Source organism: Erythrolamprus reginae, chromosome 2, assembly GCF_031021105.1.
Source record: "Erythrolamprus reginae isolate rEryReg1 chromosome 2, rEryReg1.hap1, whole genome shotgun sequence".
In the NCBI taxonomy this organism is placed as follows: domain Eukaryota; kingdom Metazoa; phylum Chordata; class Lepidosauria; order Squamata; family Dipsadidae; genus Erythrolamprus; species Erythrolamprus reginae.
This window is the reverse complement of record NC_091951.1, coordinates 8,667,502-8,686,881: the sequence shown is the minus strand read 5'-3', so window position 1 is coordinate 8,686,881 and position 19,380 is coordinate 8,667,502. Positions and strand designations below refer to the sequence as shown.

The following is a 19,380-nucleotide window of genomic DNA, read 5'->3' as shown; positions in this document are numbered from 1 at the left end:
AGCATGGCTTTACTGAAGGCAAATCATGTCAGACTAGTCTCATTGATTTCTTTGACTATGTCACAAAGGTGTTGGATGAAGGTGGTGCTGTGAACTTCAGCAAAGCCTTTGATATGGTTCCACATAAAGAGTTGATAGATAAATTAGTGAAGATTGGACTTAATCCCTGGATAGTTCAGTGGATTTGCAGCTGGCTAAAGCGTAGACATCAGAGAGTTGTTGTTAATGGTGAGTATTCTGAGCAGAGGCAGGTTACAAGTGGTGTGCCACAAGGGTCTGTTCTGGGTCCTATTCTTTTTAATATGTTTGTGAGTGACATAGGGGAAGGTTTGGTAGGGAAGGTTTATTTATTAGATTTTATTTATTTATTAGATTTGTATGCCGCCGCTCTCTGTAGACTCGGTTTGCCTATTTGCGGCCGATGACTCTAAAGTGTGCAATAGGGTTGATATTCTTGGAGGCGTCTGTAATATGGCAAATAATTTAGCTTTACTAGATAAGTGGTCAAAACAATGGAAATTGCAGTTTAATGTTTCCAAATGTAAAATAATGCACTTGGGGAAAAGGAATCCTCAATCTGAGTATTGCATTGGCAGTTCTGTGTTAGCAGAAACTTCAGAAGAGAAGGATTTAGGAGTAGTGATTTCTGACAGTCTCAAAATGGGTGAGCAGTGTGGTCAGCCGGTAGGAAAAGCAAGTAGGATGCTTGGCTGCATAGCTAGAGGTATAACAAGCAGGAAGAGGGAGATCGTGATCCCGCTATATAGAGTGCTGGTGAGACCACATTTGGAATACTGTGTTCAGTTCTGGAGACCTCACCTACAAAAAGATATTGACAAAATTGAACGGATCCAAAGACAGGCTACAAGATTGGTGGAAGGTCTTAAGCATAAAACATATCAGGAAAGACTTAATGAGCTCAATATGTATAGTCTGGAGGACAGAAGGAAAAGGGGTGACATGATCAAAACATTTAAATATGTTAAAGCAGAGGTCCCCAACCGCCGGTCCGCGGACCGGGACCGGGCCGTTGGGGCTTTTCAGCCGGTCCGCGGCGCCAGGGCCCCCTCGGCCTTTCCGCACCACCAGCGGCGCTCCCCCCGCCAGCCAGCCAAGCCCCGCGCCTGCCGGAACCGGCTCCTCGCTCTCCCCCCGCCGCCCGCCGCGTTTGCAGGAGGTGGGGAGGGTCGGGCGGCCCGCCAAGGCCAGGAGGGACGCCGCTGCCCCCCCACCTTCCCTCTCTCCGCCCGCCGCTGCGCCTCCTTGACGCCGAGAGGAAATGCCGGCAAAGGCTTTTCTCAGCGGAGGTCTTCAATGTCGGGGGCGCACGGGCGGTTGCACGCGCTCCCTATCTCCCTGCTAGCCCACTCGGAGTATTCAAAATAAGAAAAACCTTTGCTGGCGAAGGCTTTTCTTATTTTGAATATTCCGAGTGGGCTAGCAGGGAGATAGGGAGCGCGTGCAACTGCCTGTGCGTCCCCGACATTGAATATCACCTTCGCCGGCCCCACCTCTCCTGCAAACCCCCTTGCTGAGAGCCCGGGGCGAAAGTGCTCTCGCAAAGGTGAGGCGGGCAGGGCGTGCGCGCGTCACCGCTGAGAAGAACGGAGAACGAGAGTGAGTGATAGCAACAGACAGCAAGATAGAGAGAAAGTGAGAAAGAGAGAGTGAGAGAAAGGGGGGAGAAAGAGATAGCAAGAGAGAGAACAAGAGAGAGAAAGAGCGTGAGAAAGAAAACAAGAAAGAGTGAGAGATAGAGAAAGCAAAAGAGACAGAAAGAAAACAAGAGAGAGAAAGTGAGAAGAAGAGAGAGAAAGAGGGGGAGAGAGAGAGAAAGAGAGGGAGAGAGAGAAAGAGAGAGGGAGAGGGGGGAGAGATAGCAAGAGAGGGAGAGAGAGAAAGAGAGAGGGAAAGGGGGGAGAGATAGCAAGAGAGGGAGAGAGAGAAAGAGAGAGGGAAAGGGGAGAGAGGGGGGAGAGAAAGAGAGAGGGAGAGAGAGAGGAGATAAAGGGAGAGAGTGAGGAGATAAAGGAAGAGGAGAGAGAGAAAGGAAGAGAAAGAAAGAAAGAGGGATAGAAAGAGAGAGAGAGTGAGAGATGCTCAGTGAGCCTTTCTTTGAAGTTGCCTTTCTTTCTTTCTTTCTTTCTTTCTTTCTCTTTCTTGCTTTCTTTCTTGCTCTTTTTCTTTCTCTCTTTTACCTTCCCTTCCTCTATTTCTTCTTTTCTTTCTCCTTCCTACCTTCTTCCCTTACTCTCCCCTTTCATAAGTTTCCTTGCTTCCTTCCTCTGTTCCTGTCCCTTCCCCCCTTCTTTCTTTCTTTCCTTCCTTCCTTTCCTCCCTCCATTTCTTGCTTTCCTTTTCCTTCCTCCCTTCTTTCCTCCCTCATTCCCTTCTTTCACTCCTTCCTCTCTTACTCTCCCCTTTCACACCTTTCCTTGCTTCCTTTGCACCCTTCTTCTGTTCCTGTCCCTTCCCTCTTTCCTTCCTTCCCACCCTCCGTCCATTCATTCACCCATTCCTCTCTTGATCGCCCCTTTTACGGCGCCGCTGACAGCTAGCTCCCCCCCCCACCGGGCCATGGAAAACTGGTCTAGCTTAAAGTCGGTCCCTTGTGCAAAAAAGGTTGGGGACCTCTGTGTTAAAGGGTTAAATAAGGTTCAGGAGGGAAGTGTTTTTAATAGGAAAGTGAACACAAGAACAAGGGGCCACAATCTGAGGTTAATTGGGGGAAAGATCAAATGCAACATGAGAAAATATTATTTTACTGAAAGGGTAGTAGATCCTTGGAACAAACTTCCAGCAGACGTGGTTGTTAAATCCACAGTAACTGAATTTAACCCTGCTATTCCCTTCGGGTCTAAAAGGACCTGAAATGAAGTTTGAGACCCTGTAAAAAAATTTCCCTGCAAATCTGAAACTTGAAATTCCATGACTTTGTCTCATTTGAGGGGTTCTTTCTAAGGGTGCTGGATTTTTTTTGGAGGGGTGGGGTGATGTATAGTTTTTGCTGGGCAAGAAAAATTACCAATGTTACCCTCCGGGTCCTTTTAGACCCGGAGTATAAAAGGGTTGGTTCTAGCTACTGGAATGGTCTTTTTCAATACTTTTTTCACTGGTATACTAATTGGAACATTTCTGAACACAATGATATAAAAATTGAAATTAAAAAATTAATACTTATTTGTTTATTTTGTGCAGAAAGGCCTGCCCCCCCATTTTGTGAAATTTTGTTCATTTTCATCTAGATTAGGCTGCAAAATCTTACTTTTTTGACCATCTTTAATGCTTATTTGTTTATTTTGCTCAGAAAAGGGCCTCTCCCCCCACTGCTGGGTGTGCACTTTTTTCAATTTATAGATAGAATAGCCTGCCAAATCAGAAACTTTTGACCGTCTTTGGCATTGGCATACTAATTTGAACATTTCTGAACATATAACAGGTAAGATAATCAGTGGTAGTAAGGAATGCTCTCAATTTTATCTTTGAATGGCTTGTCCTGTAAGTGCTGATGGGAAATTATCTTGGATGGTTTTGGTTGGTTGTTTACTGTTAGTTTGTTTGGCAGTTCCTTGATTGGGACATTATTTACTTCTTGATTATTGGTCTGATTTTAATCAACATCAATTAACCAACATCACAATATTAACATCATTAATTATTGGTAGAAAATGAAAGCTACAGATTCCCAAAATTGTGTCAGTTAGAACCGACAAAATTTCAACTAAAGACCTCTTGTCTTATACAACTGACAAATTATATGAGGAATTACAGCTCCCTGTCTCTTGTACAACCAGAGAAGAAGCTAAAAAGTTGGCTGCACAAAGAATCTGAGCTATAAAATTAGAGAATGATTTGTATTTGTATTTATTGGATTTGTATACCACCCCTCTCCGAAGACTCGGGGTGGCTAACAGCAATAATAAGACAGCATACAATAATAGAAACATAGAAACATAGAAGACTGACGGCAGAAAAAGACCTCATGGTCCATCTAGTCTGCCTTATACTATTTCCTGTGTTTTATCTTAGGATGGATCTATGTTTATCCCAGGCATGTTTAAATTCAGTTACTGTGGATTTACCAACCACGTCTGCTGGAAGTTTGTTCCAAGGATCTACTACTCTTTCAGTGAAATTTCCTCACGTTGCTTTTGATCTTTCCCCCAACTAACTTCAGATTGTGTCCTGTTGTTCTTGTGTTCACTTTCCTATTAAAAACACTTCCCTCCTGAACCTTATTTAACCCTTTAACATATTTAAATGTTTCGATTATGTCCCCCCTTTTCCTTCTGTCCTCCAGACTATACAGATTGAGTTCATTAAGTCTTCCCTGATACGTTTTATGCTTAAGACCTTCCACCATTCTTATAGCCCGTCTTTGGACCCGTTCAATTTTGTCAATATCTTTTTGTAGGTGACGTCTCCAGAACTGAACACAGTATTCCAAATGGGGTCTCACCAGCGCTCTATATAAGGGGATCACAATCTCCCTCTTCCTGCTTGTTATACCTCTAGCTATGCAGCCAAGCATCCTACTTGCTTTTCCTACTGCCCAACCACACTGCTCACCCATTTTGAGACTGTCAGAAATCACTACCCCTAAATCCTTCTCTTCTGAAGTTTTTGCTAACACAGAACTGCCAATGCAATACTCAGATTGAGGATTTCTTTTCCCCAAGTGCATTATTTTACATTTGGAAAGATTAAACTGCAGTTTCCATTGCTTTGACCATTTATCTAGTAAAGCTAAATAATTTACCATATTACAGACCCCTCCAGGAATATCAACCCTATTGCACACTTTAGAGTCATCGGCAAATAGACAAACCTTCCCTACCAAACCTTCCCCTATGTCACTCACAAACATATTAAAAAGAATAGGATCCAGAACAGACCCTTGTGGCACACCGCTTGTAACCTGTCTCTGCTCAGAATACTCGCCGTTAACAATAACTCTCTGATGTCTATGATTCAGCCAGCTTGAAATCCAGTGAACTATCCAGGGATTAAGTCCAATCTTCACTAATTTATCTGTCAGCTCTTTGTGTGTAATAATCCAATTCTAAAAACAATTAAAAACCCATTATTATAAAAAACCAAACATACATACAGACATAACCTGCATAAAATTGTAAAGGCCTAGGGGGAAAGAGTATCTCAATTCCCCCATGCCGGTGGTATTAAATGGTTTAACATCATGATGTAGCAATCTTCCAAAATTAAATATAATATGGCTCTTGATCGGAACAATGTACTTCAATTAACATTTGCACACGTGAGTCTAATTGCATTACATTGTAGTGGTGATTGAGAAATATAATTTGCACTTTGATTGTTATTCCTTTTACTTAATTTTTTGCTCATCTTCCATTTTTATATAAAGTCTTCTTATTGTTCTGTGTTTAATATTTTAAACAATGGCCAATCAACAAACTATTCTAAGATGTTTATCAAAACAAAATTGGATTTATTAAAAACTCATATTTTGGAGTTCCTTATTGTTTTTCCAGATCAGTCATACAGTTGTTTCGGAAACTCTGAGTGATAAAAGTAAATTCCCGTTTTTCCATCGGATGCTCCTCAAAGATGGGTTTCGGTATTCGGCAATTGTCCGAGTGCTCCTGCACTTCAGATGGACCTTGATTGGCCTCCTTGCTCCAGACACCGAGGAGGGAGAGAATTTCCTCAGGACTTTTCCTCATTTGCTTCTCAGGAATGGAATTTGTGTTGTTATATCACAAGAATTCTCCATAACTGGATCTTTAGAACCCATCAGGGATCCCAGCTTTTCTCAGTGGAAACAAGTCAATGTCTTGGTTCACTTCACAGAACACATTATCATTGCAAGCACATTCATTATTTTTCATCTAACACTTGACATTTTGTCAGGATCCATTGGAGCGAAAGTCTGGATCACCACAACTTTGGGAAACTATACAATATATCCTCTTGGATATCACAAATACATCCTTAGTATTTGGAGCTTTCAATTTGTGCAAAAAATAAGCCCAAAATATGGTGCTTTTGAACCTTTTTCTTTTGTAGATTCCCAGTATGAAGAGAAGAATTTTCAGTGCTCCTTTTCAAAAAACGTTTTTTCTATCAAAGGCCGGAAAAGATGCATTCAAAAATCTCCAGTGGAGACAGAATGGGATTTTAATGGGAAGATAATTGAAAACAGTGACTCTGTTTACATTATCTTTATGACTCTAGCCCACATCTTGAAGGCTGCATATTCATCCAGATCTTGGAAGAGAAGGAAGGAGGCCCAAGAGACACTGGAGTCTCCAAGGCTGCAACCATGGAAGGTATGAGATCCCAACAGAGATTCAATGAACTAAACTCCTCTGGAGAAGGAATCCATTAGAGAAAAAGGGGAATCATATCAGTGATGGGATTCAATTTTTTTTTACTATCTGTTCTGTGGGTGTGGCTTGGTGGGCATAGCAGGGGAAGGATACTGTAAAATCTCCATTCCCACCCCACTCCAGGAGAAGGATATTGCAAAGTCCTCTTTTCCTCCTGATCAGTTGGGACTCAGGAGGCAGAGAATAGATAGGGTGAGGCCAGTCACAGATGGTTTATTTTTATTTATTTTATTTATTTATTCTTTGTCCAATATACAATACATATGAAAGGGAATAGACATTAAGTGGTATATAAAAGATAGGAAGTGAAGAGGAAGAGAAGTAGGTGGGAAGAATATATATGATAAAATGGAAAGGAAAGACAATTGGACAGGGGACGAAAGGCACATCAGTGCACTTATGTACGCCCCTTACTGGCCTCTTAGGAACCTGGAGAGGTCGATCGAGGAGAGTCTGAGGGAGAAATGTTGGGGGTTGGGGGTTGACACTATTGAGTCAGGTAATGAGTTCCACGCTTCGACGACTCGATTGTTAAAGTCATATTTTTTACAGTCAAGTTTGGAGCGATTAACGTTGAGTTTGAAGCTGTTGCATGCTCTTGTGTTGTTGCGGTTGAAGCTGAAGTAGTCGTTGACCGGAAGGACATTACAGCGAATGATTTTGTGGGCAGTACTTAAATCTTGTTTTAGGCGCCGCAGTTCTAAGCTTTCAAGATCCAGGATAGTTAGTCTGTTTTCGTAGGGTATTCTGTTTCGGGTGGAGGAGTGGAGGGCTCTTCTGGTGAAGTATCTTTGGACGTTTTCGAGAGTGTTGATGTCTGAGATGTGGTGAGGGTTCCAGACAGATGAGCTACATTCGAGGATGGGCCTGGCATAGGTTTTGTAGGCTCTGGTCAGTAGTGTGAGATTGCCAGAGCAGAAGCTACGTAGAATCAGGTTTACAACTCTGGAAGCCTTTTTGGCATTTAACAGTTCTCTGAACTACTCAAAATTTCCACTACTGGTTCTTCAGAACTGGTCAGAACCTGCTGAATCCCACCTCTGAATCATATCAACATCCTTGTGCCAATAGATTTGGCCAATCTAGTTGTTGGGGGGCATAATTTACCAATTTACAAAATCTAATTTTAAAAGGGTGATGATACTTTTAACACTATTCCTATATGTAAAGCTTGTAATCAGTGAAGGGCTGCAAACATTTTTACTACCACACTGTGGACATGGCTTATTTTGTGGGTGTGGCTTGCCAGCCATGTGACCAGGTGGGAGTGGCTTGACAATCATGTGACCGGGGGTGGCTTAAAGGTCATGTGAATGGCTTAAAAGTGGCCAACTTGACGTCACTCATGTTAAGGGTTTGGGTTAGGGTTAGGGCAGAGGTCCCCAACCTTTTTTGCACCAGGGACCGGCTTTAAGCTAGACCAGTTTTCCATGGCCCGGTGGGGGGGGGGAGCTAGCTGTCAGCGGCGCCGTAAAAGGGGCGATCAAGAGAGGAATGGGTGAATGAATGGACGGAGGGTGGGAAGGAAGGAAGGAAAGAGGGAAGGGACAGGAACAGAAGAAGGGTGCAAAGGAAGCAAGGAAAGGTGTGAAAGGGGAGAGTAAGAGAGGAAGGAGTGAAAGAAGGGAATGAGGGAGGAAAGAAGGGAGGAAGGAAAAGGAAAGCAAGAAATGGAGGGAGGAAAGGAAGGAAGGAAAGAAAGAAAGAAGGGGGAAGGGACAGGAACAGAGGAAGGAAGCAAGGAAACTTATGAAAGGGGAGAGTAAGGGAAGAAGGTAGGAAGGAGAAAGAAAAGAAGAAATAGAGGAAGGGAAGGTAAAAGAGAGAAAGAAAAAGAGCAAGAAAGAAAGCAAGAAAGAGAAAGAAAGAAAGAAAGAAAGAAAGGCAACTTCAAAGAAAGGCTCACTGAGCATCTCTCACTCTCTCTCTCTTTCTATCCCTCTTTCTTTCTTTCTCTTCCTTTCTCTCTCTCCTCTTCCTTTATCTCCTCACTCTCTCCCTTTATCTCCTCTCTCTCTCCCTCTCTCTTTCTCTCCCCCCTCTCTCCCCTTTCCCTCTCTCTTTCTCTCTCTCCCTCTCTTGCTATCTCTCCCCCCTTTCCCTCTCTCTTTCTCTCTCTCCCTCTCTTGCTATCTCTCCCCCCTCTCCCTCTCTCTTTCTCCCTCTCCCTCTCTTTCTCTCTTTCTCCCCCTCTTTCTCTCTCTTCTTCTCACTTTCTCTCTCTTGTTTTCTTTCTGTCTCTTTTGCTTTCTCTCTCTCTCACTCTTTCTTGTTTTCTTTCTCACGCTCTTTCTCTCTCTTGTTCTCTCTCTTGCTATCTCTTTCTCCCCCCTTTCTCTCACTCTCTCTTTCTCACTTTCTCTCTATCTTGCTGTCTGTTGCTATCACTCACTCTCGTTCTCCGTTCTTCTCAGCGGTGACGCGCGCACGCCCTGCCCGCCTCACCTTTGCGAGAGCACTTTCGCCCCGGGCTCTCAGCAAGGGGGTTTGCAGGAGAGGTGGGGCCGGCGAAGGTGATATTCAATGTCGGGGACGCACAGGCGGTTGCACGCGCTCCCTATCTCCCTGCTAGCCCACTCGGAATATTCAAAATAAGAAAAGCCTTCGCTGACAAAGGTTTTTCTTATTTTGAATACTCCGAGTGGGCTAGCAGGGAGATAGGGAGCGCGTGCAACCGCCCGTGCGCCCCCGACATTGAAGACCTCCGCTGAGAAAAGCCTTTGCCGGCATTTCCTCTCGGCGTCAAGGAGGCGCAGCGGCGGGCGGAGAGAGGGAAGGTGGGGGGCAGCCGCGTCCCTCCTGGCCTTGGCGGGCCGCCCGACCCTCCCCACCTCCTGCAAACGCGGCGGGTGGCGGGGGGAGAGCGAGGAGCCGGTTCCGGCAGGCGCGGGGCTTGGCTGGCTGGCGGGGGGAGTGCCGCTGGTGGTGCGGAAAGGCCGAGGGGGCCCTGGCGCCGCGGACCGGCTGAAAAGCCCCAATGGCCCGGTCCGCGGACCGGCAGTTGGGGACCTCTGGGTTAGGGTGCTTGGCCTTTCCTCACCTCAAAGAGATATAATTTCCCTATCTATTTACTCTCACTAATGAACATCCAAAATATAGTTTGATCTGGTAACCCCTGAGAAAGTGGACAAAGCCATGGGAGCTGTGAATTCCTCCACCTGCCTACTGGACCCAGGCCCCTCATGGATGGTTTTGGCCAGTCAGGAGGTGACACGTGCTGGATCCAGGCATTGATTAATGTTTCTGTGAGTGAGGGTCATTTCCGCAGCCTTTGTAGAGAATAAAGATCATTGGTCTCACTACACTACCTTGGGGAACACCGCTTTTAACTGGTGCTTCCTATTTTGACCACTTGTTGTCTGTTTGATAGGAATACAGTTATCCAACCATGGAGAGATCCTGAGATGCAGTAGGATTTGAGTTTTAGAAGTAGTTTGTCATTAACCACTGAGTCGAAGGCTTTACAGAAGTCAATATAAATTACATCTATAGATTTTTCCCTGATCGAGATGTGCAGTCCTTATGTTTTTGCAACGAAGGAGTTGCAGGTTGCAGGATACTTTTTTTATGAAATCAAACTGTTTGTTAGAGAGTAGGTTGTTAGTTTCTAGATGGAGAGTAATTGATTGGTTTATGATTGATTCCATGACTTTGCATGTGACACAGCATAGTGAGATTGTTCTGTAGTTTTCAACTAGAGTAAGACCTCTTTTTTGAAGATGGGGATGACCATGGCTTTCGACCATAGCTTTGGTAGTGAGCTGGTCCTGAATGATTTTTCAAAGATTATGCTTAGTGGTTCAGCTATGGCTGTGGAGAGCTTTTTTAGAAAATATGCACATAGACCATCAGGCCCAACTGATAGAGAAAGTTTAAGGCCACGTAATGCTTTTCTAACAATGTCTTCAGTGAAGTCTATTTGAGTTAAGTCGCTGTGAGTGTTTGAGGTGTGATTGGTGAATTTTGGGGATGAGCCATTGTTGTTAACAAAGACAGAGCCAAAGAATGTGTTGAAGAAGTTAGCTTTGGTTGATTCATCATGGCATTCTTTGTTGTTGGGTCCTTTTAGTGGTGGGATGGGTCTTGAGTCCTTGAGTTTGTTATTTACAAAGTTGTAGAAGGCACGGTTGGATTTGGTGCACAGGAGGTTTTCCTCTTGTTTGCTATGGTAGTTGAAGCATTCTGTCTTTATCTGGTGGCATGTTTTTGTAGCGGCTTTTGAAGTTGGCTATGCGTAGTTTTCTTATTGAGATGGGTAAGTTATTTTTCTTGCTTATGGTAGTTAGTGGTACATGTAGTCTGATAATTCTTTTGATTTCAAGCAAGAATGTGTTGTAGAGATTATTGGTAGCATTACAGCCAGAGAATAGAGTTTGCCAGTCAAGAATTGAGAGATCGGCATCTATGAGTTCATAGTTGGCTTTTTAAAAATTGTACTTGTGTGTCGCATTATTAGGGTGAATCTTAGAGTGGTGTAGGTTGAGGTTGAAGTTAATCATGCTGCGGTTGCTGTTGTAAAAAGATTCTTTAATTGTGCTTTTGCTGTTGGAGAATATGAGGTCTAGGCAGCTGTTGAGTCTAGTATTGTTTGTTACTAGTTGATTGAGTCCCAGATTGACAACAGCATTGTTTAGGGTAGTATGGATGGGTTGCGTAGTGCATTCGTTTAGGGTCCAGTTAATGTGGTGTAGGTTGAGGTCACCAGGGAAGATAAGGGGCTATGGGCAGGAGGCTGCCCACATTAGTAGTGAGGTTAATTTGTTTGCATGGGTGATGCCGTAATCAGGGGCTCTATAGCAAAGTAGGAAGTGAAGTGTGGCATTTAGGGATAGAACACAGAGAACAGTTTCAGGGAGGGTAAGATCATGTGCAACTTGGATGTTTTGTAGGCTGAGTGACTTTTTGTAGAATATAGCTACTCTGCCTCCTCTACGGGATTCATGGTCAGACCAGAAGACAAGATAGTTTCTTGATGTGATGATGGAGTCAGGATAGGATGCATTTAGCCATGTTTCACAGACAAAAATAATGTCGAAGATGTCAGTGTCTAGTAGTAGTAGGAATTGAGGCATCTGTTAACTACACTTCTTGCATTGATTAGTTTGCATTTGAGATTGGTTTTGTATTCGAGATTGGTAGTAAAAAGTTTGGTAGCCCTTCACTGGTTGAATGTATAAATTCTGTTGTACATTTGTTAAGTAACCATTTGATTTAGAAGTAGATTTAGTTCACCAAGAAAGATAAGAGGGCATAGGCTAGAGGCTGCCCATGTTAGAAGTAAAGTTAATTTATTCGCATGTTCGATGTTGTAATCTGGGGCTCTGTAACATAGTAGAAATCATAATGTGGTGCTTAAAGATAGCTCACAGATTATGGTCTCAGGAAGAGGAAGTTAATGTGTAACTTGGATGTTTTTTAGATTTAAGGACTTTTTGTAAGAAGATAGCAACACCGCTTCTTCTACAGAGTTCTCAATCAAACATGATAGTTTCATTCTATGATAATGGTCAGGGAGGGATGTGTTCAACCACATTTCACAGACAAATATAATGTCAAAAGTAGTCATATTTAATAGGAGGAGAAAAGATTTCTTGCATTAAGTAACTTGCATTTAAGATCTTTAGTAGTCAAAGTGGCAGTAGAAGTGGCAGGTAGTGCTGCATATGAAGAGAACTATTACAAACTTTTTAATAGATGGTACATGCCACCATCAAGATTAGCGAAAATATACCCGACATTACATGACACCTGCTGGAAATGTAAAAAACAAAAAGGTTCCTTTTTTCATATGTGGTGGTCCTGCCCCAAAATTCAAAAAATATGGAAAATAACTCATAATTGGCTTATCGAAATTATAAAAGAGAAGATAGAATACACACCAGAAGGTTTACTTTTAGGAATTTGGAAAAGACCTTATACCAAACAAACGCTCTTCCTCATAACACATATAAGTACTGCAGTTAGAATCTCACTGGCACAAACATGGAAAAATGAACAAACTCCATCAGAGAGCTTAATTATTGATAAAATATATAAATGTATTGAGATGGATGAAACGACAAATTCAATTAAGGGGATCGAAAGCAAAAAATCCAAACGAATATGGAACAAATGGCACAAATGGATTCAGAACAAGGATTGAAAGTGTGACAATACAAAGAATCAGTATATAAAAGAAGGATAATAATTACCTTAAGAAATGTGACCTTTTGTTTTTTATTTTTTATTTTCTTGTCTTGTCTATGTATTTCTTTCTATATTAACAGTAAAATCTACATGCAATATTTATATGTAAATAAACAAAATGTGAAGAAATGTATCAGAAAGGTAATAGAAATGGATTAAGATCTGTTAAACCGGAACAAAATATGTGAGAAATATTGTTTTTACTCCTTATTGTTTTTACTTTCTTTTTCTTTTTGGAAAATAATAAAGATACTTAAAAAAAAGGAGTGGCAGGTAGTGAGGTAATTAGGTCAGTAATAGTAGTGATGTAGTTATGGTCAATAGTAGTGGCAATAGTAATGACAGGTAGTGAAGTAGTTAGATCGGTGGCAGTAGCGAAGTAGTTAAGGTCATTAGTGTCTGTTGAAGTGGCAGGTAATGAGGGAGTTAGGGGCGTGCATGCCTAATTTTGGATGGTGGGTGGTTGGATGTTGGGATGTAGGTTGTGAGATTTACTTTTGATACAGTTTGCACAATAATCTATACAGAAGTCAATCTCACCATAATCTTGATATCCTTTTAGATCCAGCCCTAACCAGGTACTAACAATGTTCCCAGCTCTTACCTACTTGCAAGCTCTTTCATTATTACTCTCTCTGAATAAGATTTTTTAAAGTCCTAACCAGGAGATAAAATAATGTGCTCAAGCTGACCAGACAAAGGACGCTAGCCAGATGAATACTTTCCAAAAACTAAGGTGCATCTTTTACTCCAGTGCATCTTGTACTCTGAAAAATACGGTAGTTGTTCAACCTCCCATCTATATGTGGTTTCATCGTTGTCTCGAATGAGACCAATCACTGTTATATCATCTGCAAACTTCAGTAGATTAACAGATGGATCATTTGAAATGCAGTCATTGGTATATAGAGAGAAGGTAAGTGGTGAGAATACACAGCCTGGGGGAGGGCCCTGTACTCATTGTACAGGTATCTGCTGTGATTTTGCTTAGCTACACCTGCTGTTTCCTGTCTGTTAGGAAGCTTGTGATCCACTTATAAGTGTGTTCAGGTACCTCTAGCTTATTTAGTTTAATTAGAAGAATGTCCTGTTTGATTGTATTGAATGCTGAACTAAAGTCTACAAAGAGGACCCTTGCATAGGTCTTTGGAGATTCAAGATGTTGTAGGATGTAGTGCAGAGCCATATTAACAGCATCATCTCTTGATTTATGTGTTTGGTATGCAAATTGTTAAGGGGTCTAACAGTCTGTGGGTCTGTGATAGTTTTCAAGTGGGACATCACTAGCCTTTCAAAGGTTTTCATAACTACAGGTGTTAGAGCAACTGGTCTGTAGTCATTCAGTTCCTTGATGGAGGGCTTCTTTGGCAATGGGATGATAGTGGAGCATTTGAAGAAAGAACAAACATGGCATATCTCCAGTGGTTTTTTTTGAAGATTTGGGTGAAGGTGGGGGGCCAATTGGTCAGCACAGACTTTTAAGCAAGAAAACTGTAGGAGAAAAATTCATACATGAAAATACCAGGTGGGATAACAAACTGAGGTTTCTGCTTTTAAAATTCCTGGATATTCCCATTTTAGTTCCATCCCTTTCTGGAGAAGAATGAGTTCTATAATCTTTCCCACTGGAATCTTTATACGGACCATAATGGAGAAATAGCTGCAGATATGGACATCGAGTCCATGGTAATTTCATCAGAGGAGGATTTGATCAGAAGGAAACTGGGGAGTATTGAAAGACAGAGAGTTATTATTAATGAAGTTGCTCTTTCATGGCTAAATATGCTCAACAAGGTAGGTCAAATATTGCTGTGTTTTCTCTTTTTTCTAAAGATTATGGCCCATTTTATATGAGTTAATTCTACTCACCACGACAGGTGATCCTCACTAGTAGTAGAATGTAGAGAAGAGAAAACTTTTTGTTAGACTTCTTGTAGGGACTTCAATACTATTCACAAAAGTGTTTTGTCAGATGCAACAATAAGGAATATTTATTTATTTATTTATTTGTTCGTTCGTTCGTTCATTCATTCATTCATTCATTCATTTATTTATTTATTTATTTATTTATTTATTTATTTATTTATTTATTTATTTATTTATTTATTTCTGGCGTATAAGATGCACCCTTTTCCTTCCTAAAAAGGCTGATAATGTGGGTACATAGCTTTATTTTAATTGGTTAATTTTTTAAATTATTTTTTAAATTTTAATTTCATTTTTAATTTGGGTGAATGTACCATTTTTTTTCAGCCCAAAGTAGCTGCTAACGATCTTCATTGTTTCTCTCTGCAAGGAATGTTTTCCAAGCCCTATGTCTTTGCAGGGTTTTTTTCATTTCTCTAACTTGCTCTGAATAAGTTTCTTTCCAGCCCTAACCAGGTGCTAACAATGTTCGCAGCTCTTACCCACTTGCAAGCTCTTTCATTGTTACTCTCTGCGAATAATGTTTTCCAAACCCTGTCTTTGCAGGGGGTTTTTCATTGCTTTTCTTGCTCTGAATGTTTCTTTCCAGCCCTAACCAGGTGCTAACAATGTTCCCAGCTCTTACCAGCTTGCAAGCTCTTTCATTGTTACTCTCTCCAAATAAAGTTTTTTTAAGCCCTAACCAGGGGATAAAATAATATACTGAAGCTGTCTAGACTAAGAACATTAGCCAGATGAATACTTGGTAAACCGATTTCCCCCCTATTTTCCTCCCAAAAACTAATGTGCGTTTTACACTCTAGTGCATCTTATACTCTGAAAAATACGGTACTTTGTCAAGTATGTATTGGTGGTATTCAAAGATATAACAATATTTATATACATGATACTAGTAAAAGAGAAACATTAGGACAGGGCACAAAAGACACTCTGATGCACTTATGTACACCCCTTACTCACCTCTTAGGAATCAGGAGACATCAACAGTGGATAGTCTAAGGGTAAGTTTTGGGGGTTGGGTGATGATACTACAGAGTCTGGTAGTGAGTTCCATGCATCAACTACTCGGTTACTAAAGTCATATTTCCTGCAGTCTGTCAGTCTTAAGCCATCATATGGAGTTAGAGACTTTGGCCTGCCACAGTAGAATAATATTATGGAAATGGAGAGGGGGTAATTGCATGAGAGGAAAAGTTACTAGCCACAACAACTTCCTTTCTTAGAGTCCAAAGTCATTTATTTATTTATTTATTTATTTATCTTCTATGCCACCCAATCCCGAAGGACATCTTTTGTTCTGTATCAACAGATGTTAATAAGAGGTCGGTGGAATCCCTGCCGTTGGACTGGTTCTCGTGATGAACTTGTGGGTTTGGGTATGGGGGATGAACCTTAACCTGGGTGAGACACTGGAAGGAAGTTAGTATTGGGATGGCAATAGCGTGACCAACATGGCTCTGTTAATAAATCGAACCTTGGATGAGAGAATTGGACTGGAATCTGCTTTATTTCTCAGATGGAAGAGTGGAGGGCTCTTCTAATAAAGTATCTCTGGACAGTTTCTACACTGTTTATGTCCAAAATGTGGTGAGGGTTCCAGACAGATGAGCTGTATTCAAGAATTGATCTGGAGAAAGTTTTGTATGACAGGTTGGCCCTCTCCTCCAAGAGTAAGTATCGGATCAAGAGGGCCTAGTTGACAACTGACCTGCCATTTAGCAGAAGCAGCCTGGGACCAGGGCCCTGACTATGTCTGACACCAGCTATATGGGATGAGTCCGAAGGGCCGGAATGAGGAATTGCTTTCAAGCAGGGAGTCCCTATTCCCCGAGAGTGGCCTACACTTTGGCTTCCATTGTACTTGCCCCTCCCAATCAAGGCCATAATGCTTCGGCCCTCTCCCTCTACCGATGCCCGCCCATTCCCAACTCCACCAGCCAACCCTCTCCCTGACAGTCCTGGTCTTCCATTCATATCAGGCCAGGAGCTGTGGTCAGCAGGGGGGGAACTGGCCAGCATTCACGGCACTCCCATTCTTACTGCGGTTGCACACCAACAACCTAACACAGGCACACTAAACAGAGACATCCCTCCCTAATTAAAACAACACCCCCCAAAAAAAATTTAAAATATAAATACATATAAATATAGCAGACAGCAATCAGCAATAACACTTGATAAAAAAGCATTAATCTTCCAGTCTAGCAGATTCTTATCTCTGGACTGGAAGATTAATGCTTTTTTATCAAGTGTATCTGGAGAAGTCCATGATGGTAAGATAAAAGGGGTGGGACATTAAATTGTCCTTGCTAATCCCATAATGTGAAATATTAAAATTTTTATATTGATCTCCTTCCACTAGATACCTAAAAATGGTCTCCAACTCTGGAAATTGATATTAAAATTCTCAACCAAACTGGTTGTCACTTATAGCTGAAATCTTTTCAATTCCATCTCTCCAGTCTTCCTTAAGTAGAAAAATCCGCTATTTCAATGTTAGATGCCAAAAGCAAAGGGGTGTGAGTAAATGAACAATACGACAGTATCTCTCCTAAATATGTTCATCTGAGTGAAGCCCATGATCTGATTAATATTAATGTCTACATTCATTTCTATGGACACTTCTCTCCCAATGTATTTTCTTTGGCATTTCTTCTTCTTCTGTTTAGTCGCTGCCTCAGTCCCAATGTGTGGAAAGTTGTCATCCTGGATTTGTCAAGCGGAAGCGAGAAGGAGAGCCTGCTTGCTGCTATGACTGCGTTCCTTGTCCTGAAGGCACCATCTCCATCCATGAAGGTGGGGGACACAAAGCAAAAGGGCAAGCCTTGTGGAAGTGGATGAAACACTGTCATGAAAGTTCAAGTTAGATTGAAGCTCAATTGCTGTTGTTTTTAAATTTGCTACCAGTTCAGCAGTTGGATTATCACTGGTTGAAGTTGACTCAGCCTTCCATCCTTCCAAGCTTAATAATATGAGGACCCAGATCATTGGGGGAAATAGGCTGACTTTAATCTGCTTAGAGAGGGCTGTAAAGCACATGAAGTAATTTGTAAGTCTAAGTACTATTGCCATTATCTTTAAATTGCACCATTTCTAGAGGGAGGAATAGCAGAAAAACCTTGATAGGGGACCTAGGAAGATTGGTGAAGCAGACTGGGCAAGCTTGTCTACTGCCAGAAAAAAATTCTTCTGCTTTTTAGTTTGAAATACACATTATTTGCAGAACTAACTTTTTTCCTAGCTAATTCAATTTCAAAAGGCATCCGGAGTGAAGTATATTAAGAAGTGACATCTGCAGGATTTAGGAAATGTGTCTAGAAAGATTAACTGATACATTATCAATCTCTAATAATGTAAGTTCTGCAAATTACAAAAGAAATCATTCTGGTTCCAGGACTTCTTGTAATTTCATAAACTATAAAAATAAAGTAGGGTGTTTTTTTAAAAGAAAATGATATCATTCTTACATTCTTTCTGTAGAAATGATAAGCAATACTTTTCTGAAAAGCTGCTGGTAACAAATATTGTCCAGGAAAGTATTTCTTGAAAGATCAAAGTAGAGATTTTTTTAAAAAATATTACTTTTTTGGTATACTCAGATACAGAAAAATGTACCAAGTGTCCAGATGAAAAATATCCAAATGAGGACAGAATCCAATGTATCCCCAAAGTTATATCCTTCCTTTCTTGTCAAGAATATCTGGGAATCATTCTGGTCTCTTTTGCCCTATTCTTGTTCTTAGGCACAGGCCTTGTTTTAATCATATTCATTAAACATCAGGAAACTCCCATTGTCAAAGCCAATAACCGAGACCTCTCTTACATCCTGCTGGTATCTCTCCTGCTTTGTTTCTTGTCTCCTTTTCTTTTCATTGGTCAACCAAGGAAAGTCACTTGCCTTCTCCGACAAACAGTTTTCAGCATCATTTTCTCAATTGCCATTTCTTCTCTCTTGGCCAAAACAATCACAGTGGTGCTGGCTTTCCCGGCCACAAAACCAGGAAACAGAGTAAAGAGATGGTTGGGGAAGAGCTTGGCCAACTCCATCATCCTTTCTTGTTCTATTGTCCAAACTATGATCTGCTCCATCTGGTTGGGAATTTCTCCTCCATTCTGTGACTCCGACTTTCACTCAGAACCTGGAGAGATCATTCTACAATGCAATGAAGGCTCTGTTTTCATGTTCTACATCACCCTCAGCTACATGGGCTTCCTGGCTTCCATCTGCTTCACAGTGGCTTTACTGGCCAGGAATCTCCCTGGAGCCTTCAATGAAGCCAAGCTGATCACCTTCAGCATGCTGGTCTTCTGTAGTGTCTGGATCTCCTTCCTACCCACTTACCTGAGCACCAAGGGAAAATACATGGTGGCTGTGCAGATCTTCTCAATCTTGGCTTCGAGTGCTGGTCTGCTGCTCTGTGTCTTCATCCCAAAGTGCTACATTATCATTCTGAAGCCAGACCTGAATACAAAGGAGCATCTTACGACCAGAAGAAATGAATAAATGTAAGTTAGAGGAATTTCCACTCTCAATACCTTCTAACAGTCCCAGCATAGACATTGTTTCAAACAGTCCCCTATACATGAGCTGGGGCATCAATTTTGTGCTGAAATAATCAAAGGGCAATTGGAAGATAGTGTCCTCCATCCTTATCCAGTATAATTTCAAAATGTGGATAATCTGGATTACCCATCTGGTCAAATTATGTAGAAATAAGGGAGAATGAAATGCATCCATGTAAATTGTTTTACAAAACTATTAATAAAGAATTGATAATATCCATATTTAAGTATTCCATAAATGTGGTGTAAGGGAGGGAGGGAGGATTGGGCACAAATATGCCTTTCTAAATTGCAACAATTCAGCTATCTCATTCTTCTGATGGTTGACATTCCAGAA

At 41.5% G+C, this 19,380-nt stretch overlaps 1 protein-coding gene across 1 annotated transcript; it reads left to right on the top strand.

Annotated features, from left to right (window-relative positions):
- The first annotated feature begins 5,230 nt into the window (after positions 1 to 5,230).
- LOC139159102 (vomeronasal type-2 receptor 26-like) lies at positions 5,231 to 18,984 on the top strand. Its single transcript, XM_070736463.1, has 5 exons — positions 5,231 to 5,275; positions 5,511 to 6,308; positions 14,136 to 14,240; positions 17,150 to 17,342; positions 18,224 to 18,984. The coding sequence occupies exons 1-5, from the start codon at positions 5,231 to 5,233 to the stop codon at positions 18,982 to 18,984; spliced, it is 1,902 nt and encodes a 633-aa protein (XP_070592564.1).
- The last annotated feature ends 396 nt before the right edge of the window (positions 18,985 to 19,380 follow it).

Coding starts and splice junctions, on each gene's coding strand:
- LOC139159102 (XM_070736463.1), top strand. CDS start 5,231: ATGGCTCTTGATCGGAACAATGTACTTCAATTAACATTTGCACAC. Junction 14,241..17,149: donor ATATGGACATCGAGTCCATG/GTAATTTCATCA, acceptor TCTTCTGTTTAG/TCGCTGCCTCAGTCCCAATG. Junction 17,343..18,223: donor ACACTGTCATGAAAGTTCAA/GTTAGATTGAAG, acceptor TCTTGTTCTTAG/GCACAGGCCTTGTTTTAATC.